This window comes from Argentina anserina, chromosome 3 (genome assembly GCF_933775445.1).
Source record: "Argentina anserina chromosome 3, drPotAnse1.1, whole genome shotgun sequence".
Taxonomy (NCBI): Eukaryota; Viridiplantae; Streptophyta; class Magnoliopsida; order Rosales; family Rosaceae; genus Argentina; species Argentina anserina.
The window spans coordinates 34,024,656-34,034,805 of record NC_065874.1 but is presented as its reverse complement, the minus strand read 5'-3'; the positions used below and the strand labels follow the sequence as shown (position 1 = coordinate 34,034,805).

Sequence of the window (10,150 nt, the reverse complement as noted above, 5' to 3'; positions counted from 1 at the left end):
GAAACTAATTTATGTTCTTAATAACTCTAAAATTATATCAACTCAAATAATAATGGTAATTTATAATATTTTGAACATAATATGCATTTTTTTGTTAAAATTTCATTATTAAATGTTACTTTGTTATGAAAAAAATAAAAATATAGGTTTTTATTTAGCTTCATAAAAAGGTGGGATTTGTCCCGTCCCGTCCCAACCGAGATTAATCCCGAGTGGGATGCATTCTTAAAAACCCTCGTCCCGTCCCGATTCCGTCCCGAAATTTATAGGGACGGGACGGGACGGAGGTCTAAAAACGTTTGTCCCGTCCCGATCCCGTCCCGCTTCATTCTAGTGGGATGGGACGTGGGACGAATAATTTATATCCCGCTTCGTCCCGTCCCGTCCCGTCCCACTTTTAATGAAAACTTAAATTTTCTTATATATTTGTATCAAAATGAAACTAATTTATGTTCTTAATAACTCTAAAATTATATCAACTCAAATAATAATGGTAATTTATAATATTTTGAACATAATATGCATTTTTTTGTTAAAATTTCATTATTAAATGTTACTTTGTTATGAAAAAAATAAAAATATAGGTTTTTATTTAGCTTCATAAAAAGGTGGGATTTGTCCCGTCCCGTCCCAACCGAGATTAATCCCGAGTGGAATGCATTCTTAAAAACCCTCGTCCCGTCCCGATTCCGTCCCGATTCAAAAGAGTGGGATGGGACGTGGGATGAGCTCCGTCCCGTCCCATCCCGTCCCGTCCCCACCCCTACTTCTAAGTAGCTCATCATCAATTGCTTGTCCCACATTGGGGAAGGGTAGTAAAATTTCATCTTGATTGGGGCATGGAGCCTTTTACTATGAGCACAGATGGTATCTGGAGAAAACCCTAAAAAGTTTAACCATGGCCGAAATCATCCAAAAACTGCCTTCTGCCTATAAGACATACAGATATAAGACATAACAGATATAAGACAGACTATTTAGACTACTCGGATACAATGTAAAGGCATTTACGTTTTCTCAATATTCATGCAAATGGTTTTTCTGCAATAAGCAACAAAACAAACTGACCGCGGCAAAAAGGTCTTAGCAGAGTTATAAGAAAACTGTAGTCCTGGCTAAGAATAGGTGTCTGAGACTGTATTAGATTTTCTAGTCAGGTCCTTTAAAAAGCTGATGCTGAACCTTCAACACATAGCAGCACATCAGACTCACCGACCCATTGCTGTACTTCATTCCGACCAAAGCACAAAAACTTCATCTTCCAGTTACACTAAACAGTTTGTTGACCATTATGAGGCTCCCCTGACCTATTGAATATCAATACAAGATAATAAGATTCAAACACCAGAAAGTATAATAATCCAAACTCGAGTACTGACAACCATAGCAAAGAAACCGGGAAGATTCAGAAATCAGGGGGCAACATAATAAGTCGTGACAATAAAATAAAATTGCCTTGATTTGACAATTCAAAAAAAAATAGAGCAAAAAATTTACATCAATAAAACTATAAATCAAACATAGGCATACAGAGCATGAAACAATGAACAAGAAAAGTTTTCCTATAATAAAAAAGTGTCTATACAAAAAATGCATACCAACCAGTCTCTTTACTCAACCCTATGATAAAGTATATATCAAATTCTGTAGGTTTCAAAATCAACTCTAACAACCTTGACCTCATTTTCTGGTCATCCTCTTCCCTTATGTACATGTAGATGCACATAAGCAATAATCACTGAAACAACCTAATTACTGGTCAGCTCCAATAATGAACTCCATCTTCTTTTTTGTGTAATACTCATGGAATTTTCATGCCCTTTCATGGAATTTTCATGCACCTTTTTCATCACCTTAATCAAGACATGATTTTATGTGCCTTTCCCAAAAAAAAACCCAAGATTTACGTGCAATATATTTGCAGAACACAAATTATAAAAAATATTTTTATTACAGCTAGCATCATAATGAGGAAATATGAAACTGGTCATAACAGTTACCATTATTAAAGCTTGTAATCAAGTTTAAAATCTGAAAAGCAACAAGAGAACTCTATGTTTCAAATTTCTCATTTCAGGGAATAAAAAGAAATTCAGTTATACAAATACTTGTCTTAGCTTTTCCACGACTTCAAAGGTGAGATAGATAGGTAAAAAATTAAAAGAAATCAACACCCGATTATTCGCCATTGCCATTTGAAACATGAAATAAAAAAGGGCAACTTAATTTAAAGAATACCTCTGGATTTGACTCACATCATCAAGGTTAATAACCCAAACTAATGATAGAACAAAGGATATCAATCTAAATTTCTTGTAGAGATCAGATGCTCATGACACTTTTATTTTTTGTAGAGATTAGATGCTCTTGCCTTACTCCACGTTGGAAAAAGTACATTTAATTAGCAGTAAATACAATCATAGTAGTTTAAGGCACAAAAGCAACTACCCAATTATGAATGTGACCATATGTCACAACCTACTCTGACAGATTTAGTTCACAGCTACAGAGCATGCAAAATTTTAAAAGAAAAGAATATACAGCCATACAGGTATAACTGAAGGTTTATGGTTACCTGGTCAAGAAGATGGCAGTGGGACTTCCTGGTGCTGGAGGATTCTGCTGTATCAGTTTGCCAAGAGAACCGGCTTTAGAAAGTGCATCCAGATCTGTAGCAGCCAATACTTCTAACTCTTGAAGGCCAAGCTGTCTCTTAATCAAGTCCAAGTTCTCTTGTAGGACTTCAATCTCACCAAAAGGTAGCTTCAAATCTAAGGCCTGAGCTCCAATTGCAACTGCCTCATCCTTCTTAAACTTCATGAAAGGCATACAAAGCTTTTGGATTTGTCTAAAATCTTTTGACTGACCAATAGAACTTTTTTGCAGAGCCTCTTGTATCACCTCGTTTGAAGAAAAAGTACTCTTATCTTTGTCAAAGTTAATTTGGAGTATTTTCAAGCACTCTGCTTTCCACCCATCAAAGTGCTCATTAACATATATCAAGCCACTTAACTGCTTCTCTTCTGTCACCGATGCAACTGGGGTACCCTTCTTGTTACCTTTCTTTGAGCCTAAAACTTGCTTTTGGAGGAGCTTCCTCATTAAAATGATGGAGTCCTGCAAATACTTATTGGCACTCTGGAGGGTTAGATCTGGAGCATCAGCCACAGGCCATCCTGCATTTACCACAAACCCTTCCTTCTTTAAAAGTTCCCTCCAGACGTATTCTCCATAGTGTGGACAAATTGGAGTAATGAGACGTGTCTGCACATCCATGAAACGCCACAACAAGTCACGGTTCATTCCCCCCTCCCCACACGAAAACCGGTACTCATCCCTAGCAGCTTGAAGATCATAAAATCCAGTCTTCAGGGCATCCCGGAACATGTAATTGCTGTAATTGTGCTGACTCCTGTTCACGGCAATATTTATCTCATTTGCAAAGACTTTGTCAGCATAAGTGGTCGGGGGGCCTAGTCTCAAAGAAGATTCTGCAGCCAAAACTTCTTCCATCCACGAGATCTCTTTAGTAAGCCGCAGTATTGCAGCATTGGCAGTCTCAAATACAAAGTTTGCATCGTCAACGCCATCTCCAGCATCAGCCAAAGAAAACCGAGTGGCATCAGCAGAAAATTCCTCTATTGCCTGATGTAGTGTCCTAAAATTCCCTGTAGACTTAGACATCTTCTCAGCATTGAGCATGATGTGCCCATTGCATCTGAAACCACGAGGCCAGTGCTTCTTAGACATAATAGCTGTATGGTTATAGATGCAGAAGGTTAAATGATTTTGTATTAGATCTTTGCCAGACACTCGAAGATCAAAAGGATACCAATACTCAAATTCGTGCTTCATTTGACAAAGAGTAGATGAGGAGATGCTTGATGATTTAGGTTCTGGGCCATCACAGAAGACATAATCCCACACCTCATCAGTCATTTGTTCAGGTTTAATTGTAGATTTGCTAGAACCATACATATCTCCATTGTGGAGGAAGTGAGCAATGGTGTAATAAGCCATGTAAATAGTTGAATCAGACAATGACTCAACTAAGAACTCTTCGTCCCAAGGGATACGTGTACCAAGGCCAAAGGACCGAGAACATGCCCACTGATTCAACCAACCTAATGTATGTTCAAACCCATGCCGAGTTTCATCAGAATACAAACTCATGTTGGACAAGCACTCCTCAGCCAGTTTCTTCCATTCGGTTTCCCCATATGTGATGTACCATTGATCTGTTAGCGCCACGACACATTCATCACCTGATCGTGATATCACCCGCTTCTCAGGTTCACTGTACGATATTGCCTCACCAGCCTCTATAAGCTTGCTTCTTATCAAAGGCTTCACCTCCTGAACTTTCCTTCCATTGTATTCCCCCACAATTAGTGTTCCTTCATTGAATCCTTTCAAGTAAGTCAACCTCTTGGCTTCTGCGAGCTTCTCCTTCTCATTCTGACTTTTGATTTTGAGATCTGCACAGACCTTTTCAGCAGCTTTATTTCCGTACCCTGGAATATCAATGATTGGGATAATGTCAAAGGGCAGTACCCACTCATCTTTTACACCATATTTCGCCCTCAAAGCAGGTTTTGATTTCAAATCATGCAAGGCCATATAATCATCTGGAGAATCAGTCGGTACACTGGTCACAATCCCAGTACCTTTGTCTGTTAGGACGGTCAACATAGGAAGGGCATAAATGACCTGATTCAATGCCAGCGGCGACTTCAATGGAAGGCCAATCAAATCCTGACCAGTCAATTCAACCAAGCAAGTGGGTTTCTCAGGGACCCTAGAGTAGTTTTGGTAAGCAAGGTTAAGTGCCGCTCTTTCTGTAAGAATGAAAACCTCAGTTTCATTGATTTCAAAGGCTCCATAATCCCCATCAGGCAATACCCATGCATTTGTTTGCCCGTACATAGTCTCAGGTCTTAAAGTTGCCGCAGCAAGGAACACTTTCTTCCCTTCCAACACAGCCAATTTAGACGGAAACGGTGCCACCACTTGCATTTTAATGACGGTGTATTCTTGGGGTAGGACACCTTCACCACTGGCCCTGTCATGATCTGCACAGGGCTGCCCATCCAGTGGAGAGTATATCGCATAACGAACATCTTTAACAATCTTGCCCATGGCTTTCAGTTTCCTAACCTGCCACTTGACAAAGGCATCGAAAAAAGGATTCATATCAGTAGTAATGAACGAGCGCCTCCAGTCACAACCGAGGCCAAAAGCCTTGAGATCTTCCACAGCCAATGGCGGAAAGAACGTCAACCATTTATAAGGATCCTGAAATTTGGATATCTCACTGTCAGACAGACCAAAACTGCGCATAATTTCCCACTGGTACGCTTGTCCGCCAGATTTCGCTGCAACCTTCGACTTCTTCCCCTTAAACTTAGCTGGAGGTGCACATCCATTGTCATTCTCTGCTTCCACATCCTCTTGCTTCACATCTGGAGCAGGAAACACCGGAGGCTCTCCAAACAGTTGAATCTCCCTAGCAAGCTTGTCAGCCGAGGCTTTGATAGGCATCCCGGTGCAGTGAAAAGCAAAAGGCAAGAGGACATTGGCACCTCTTAACCTATGATAAGCTGCCGCAAACTCCAGCTTGGACAGCGAAAATGCGTGTCCAAGATGCAAGAAACCATTCATGTAAGGGAAAGGGAAGTTTCCGAAAAACTTCTCCCCCGGTTCCGGAAGCTTTTGGCAAGACTCAGCCCTGAACACATCCTTCTCCGCCCACCAGCCTCGAGCCTTGGCCTCGATCTCAATGAGTTTGTCTCTCCTGGCAAAGCTTTTCCCACCTTCCTTCGCCATTCCGGTAATTTTACGGTAACTGCAAACACCAATCGTAATGTAAAACAAACCACACAGCTATGCTTATCAGATCAACCTCAAATTTGTTACTGAATCAGATATAGTGATTATAAAGAAACATAGACATGATGCTTGTCAGCTTGTGTATATCATGGTAAACAAGTTTCTACGAAAGTCAAGGTGAACAAAACCATAGCTAGTCTAGTGATTTCAAGAAAGAGGGAAGGACCTGTGAGATGCAAGGTCGAGGTTGTAGTTCAAGATCGAATTGGGGATGGCGGCATGAGAGAGCAGGTTGCGTCGGACGAGAAGAAGAGCCAGTCCTCCCTGGGTTCAGCGCCGCCGTATGTGTGTATCAATTTGAAGAGCAACACGGAGTGAAGGAAGAAGAGGGTGTGCGAGGGTTTTGGAAGTTGGATCCTCTGCTCTTTATTTGTTTGGTCTTTTCAGCCACCACAGTGAAATCTGATCCAATGGTCAAAACTATTTTTCGGTTTTGTTTCTCTCTTTTTTTTTCTTTTTTTTTTTTGAAATTAGCTTATATTCATACTTCTAAAATTGGTATTTAGACCTCTAATTTTTTACCTCATTATTGATTTTGTCAACTAGTACAAAATTACCAATAAGGCCAAGAGAGAAATAATCTATATTATTCGCTTTTAGCAACCGATGAATCCATAATAAAAAGAACAATAAATTAATATTATTATGGCCGAGAAAGATACAGTTCTTGAAAATCTATAATACCGATACTTTCTTCCTCTTGTGCTACTCGTTATATATAAGAGGTCCAAGAAAGATATAATTAGGGTTTCATTACATAAACACTCGATTGCTCAGCCTATGAAACAAAGTTATTGCCCTTGATTGTTAATCTTGAAATTAGACATGGGGGGCTAATACTTAATCGACGCCAAGCTGCCACAAACTGGTAAAAAAGAGAGACTATGGTTGCTAATTAATTAATTTTTTGTTGGATATATACACAAGTAAATTGGAGAGAACAACTCGAAGGAAGACTCATCATGTTGAGAAATGGGAATTGCAACTTGCCAATTGCCATGATCTTCAACTCACTCATAGCCCAAGGTAGATCCCAGATGAACCGATGATGGGATAGAATAGCTAATGATGAAAGATATACAATGATGCTTTTGTCGTAAAATTATAACTTGAGTAAAGTTGAGGGCATTTTAGATAATATAACGGATGCGCATTTAGCATATTGTTTATTTGAAAAATGAAGTTTGAGGTATAAAGAGTAAAGAGGTCCAAATGTCGATTTAGGAGGTATGAATAGAAGCACTTTTTTTAGAATGATGGATAACTCCATTAGACACCAAGTCAATCACGACTAAATATTGCTAGGTCAGGTAAGAGCAAGCTCCAGTATATTTTAAAGAAACAAGCTCCTTATTACCTACAACTACTGGAAAAACCAACATGACAAAAAAATACTTGAGTTCAACTAAAACGAAAAAAGCAGTAAAGCAAGAAAGCAATTTAAATTTCAACCTTATGATAGGACTTGGTGTGTAGGTATCAGGTCTTAGACCTAACGGTGTAGCTTTCAACCCTAAACTCTCCAAGGGATACCCCACCCTAAAAGATGAAGGGATCGTCCCTCTAGCACCAGCTCACAAACCTACAAGAAGTCCAACTCAAAATAGCTTAGAGAGAAGAAAACAATTGGGCTTGAGCAATAAGCCAACCCATGACCAAATCATGCATCCCTTCACCTGAGATAACCATCGTCGGAATCTAAATAGCTCCATCAAAGCTGGTGTTGACGACACTTAGTCTGGTGGCCTACCCCGGTCCATCATCCTTCTACGATCGGACCCCCGAAAACCCCTTCTGACTCAAGAACTCTAGGCTAATAATATTACAAAAAATGATATTGTTTTTATTTTGAATGTTTTTTTACTGCCGGTTTTTCTCACAATATATTTTTTGTTCGATTGATCACCTTTGAAATTGCATTGATAGCACTTGCAAGGGCACTCAGATATAATGACCTGGCTGAATGGGAAAAAGGCCTCTTAACAACTAGAGAAGTTGCAAAGTGCCAACACTGAGTCTTTAACCATGAGGAAGATGATGAAAATGCAGTCAAATGTATAAGATTGAGCTATGATTACTTGAAACATGAAGACCACAAGTCATGCTTCTTGCTCTGTTGCCTATTCACAGGTATGTGGTCGGAACAAGATTCTTTCAAATTGCTGAAACAATAGAAGAAGCCAGAGGCACACTAGTTTCAGTAGTCAAGTATCTGAAAGACTCTAGCTTGCTTTTGGATAGTGGGAAAATGGATGTGTAAAGATGCAAGATGTCATCCAAGATACAACCATTCAAATTACTGTTTTCATGTGTGTCACTCTAACCTAACTGACTTCTCCCTCCTAAATCGTCTATATGTTTCCATTTCTTTCACTTTCCCTCTCTCTATACACATTTTCGTACCAAAGCACCTCTCTCTCTCTCTCTCTCTCTCTCTCTCTCTCTCTCTCTCTCTCAACTAACCCAACTTGTTGTAACATCACCTCCATCAACTCTCTCACTCTACAGGTAATTCATTTTGTTATGTAAAATCTATGAGATTTAAAATTGGGCATATCAAGTTCTAGAGTTTTGAATCCGATTTAGGAATATGGATTCAAATTAGTTTTTTTAGTTTTTTTTTTGAAAAGAAATTGAAATTAATGGAGGTCGATCACAATTCAAATGGTGATGATGAGCAAATTGGGTCTCTAACTCTGTTGAATACGAGCTATAGTAAAAATACTAAAAATTGTTAGGACTTGGGAGTGAAATAAAATAAAAATAAAAGGAAAGAGTATAATGGTCTAAGCAAAAAAAAAAAACCCTATTTTATCATTTCTTAAACAGAAAATAGACATTTTTATAATGTACATACTATAACAAGGCTTCTTTTTATCATGTGGTAAACAAGGGTATTTTTTAGGGAAAATTATAAAATATTACAATTTTCCATTATAAATTAGAAAAATGTCACCACTTATTTTTCAATTATAAAAATGTCATCTCAATTGACTAAAAATTAGAAAATAGTTAACAAACTTTGAACAAAATTAGAAAATAGTCATTTTAAAAATATTTTTCGAACAATTTTGCCCTTTGTTCTTCATATTCTTCCTCTTTTTCCTTCTTCTTCTAATCTCGACCATAATTTTGCCATCCGACGATGGATTTGAGGGTGGTTAGTACCGTTGGAAAATATATATTTTCTCACTTTCATTTGATACCATACCCACTCTGAAGTAACCCTTACAAGGGGTTGTCGTGTTGATGACGGTGCTCCTGATCGGCTCGATTACTCGAGATCAATATTAACCCTGTAAGCATCGTTAGTAGTATAAAGCAAGAGGGTATCGTTCACAAACCGGGGATCCAACCAGGGTAAAGAATCACAAACATTTAACAACGAATTCATAAGAGATATAAAAGATTTGATATAGGATCGTATCAAGAACATAAAAATAAATCCTAAACTAATATATACATGTGATCAACCAACCAACACATAAACATCACCAAACAAATCGTCACAAGTAGCTTCAAAATCATAATCTCATCCTATGCAAACACCGAGCCTTAGCGGACAAGTATTGAGTGAACAAACAACAATCTAATGCCGAACTAGGTTACTTAGCGCATCCCTAACTCGAAACATGCATGGTAATTCCATCTTAGTGCTTAGAAATTACAAGGTAACATGTTATTCTCAATCTTACCACTTTATTGATTCATTTCTTATCTAATTACTTAGCGCATCTTAGATAACAACGGATCATGGTTAATTCCTAGTGATTACTAACAAGTCAAGCATGTCACTTACTTTAACAAGTTAACAAAAAAACTTAAGAATCTTATATGCAAACTAACTTAGCGCCTTGAATCACATATAGTTAACGCCCAAGAAATAGAATCATTAAATCATTGAATTATAAACTCACGACATCTACATAGAAATCATAGAAAACAAAATCAGAACTACTTTATAACATCTTGCAAAATTGTAAACTACATGAGAGTATTCCACAAATTCGGAACTAGCCAAAAACATAAACACAACATCACACAAAGAATCCAAACCGAAAACATAAGTGCAGAAGTAGTGAGTTACACTTTGTAAATCTCCTTAGCGGTAAAGACAAGGCATCACGGCTTCAACTTGAATGGCAATCCTAGGCGTAGCACTTCGGATCAAATGGAATGAAAGGAAGATGGTGTTTTCGCCTTGAATGACTTTGAGGATGATGAGTAGTGTTTAAGGCAGAGCTTTGACTAGTCTTGTGAG

At 38.3% G+C, this 10,150-nt stretch overlaps 1 protein-coding gene across 1 annotated transcript; it reads right to left on the bottom strand.

Moving 5' to 3' along the window:
* Positions 1 to 991: 991 nt before the first annotated feature.
* On the bottom strand, positions 992 to 6,257 carry LOC126785915 (leucine--tRNA ligase, cytoplasmic). The gene is made up of 3 exons (XM_050511595.1): positions 6,056 to 6,257; positions 2,576 to 5,845; positions 992 to 1,307 (listed from the first exon to the last, which is right to left on the bottom strand). The coding sequence occupies exons 2-3, from the start codon at positions 5,824 to 5,826 to the stop codon at positions 1,271 to 1,273; spliced, it is 3,288 nt and encodes a 1,095-aa protein (XP_050367552.1). The 5' UTR covers positions 5,827 to 5,845; positions 6,056 to 6,257; the 3' UTR covers positions 992 to 1,270.
* Between the last annotated feature and the right edge of the window lie 3,893 nt (positions 6,258 to 10,150).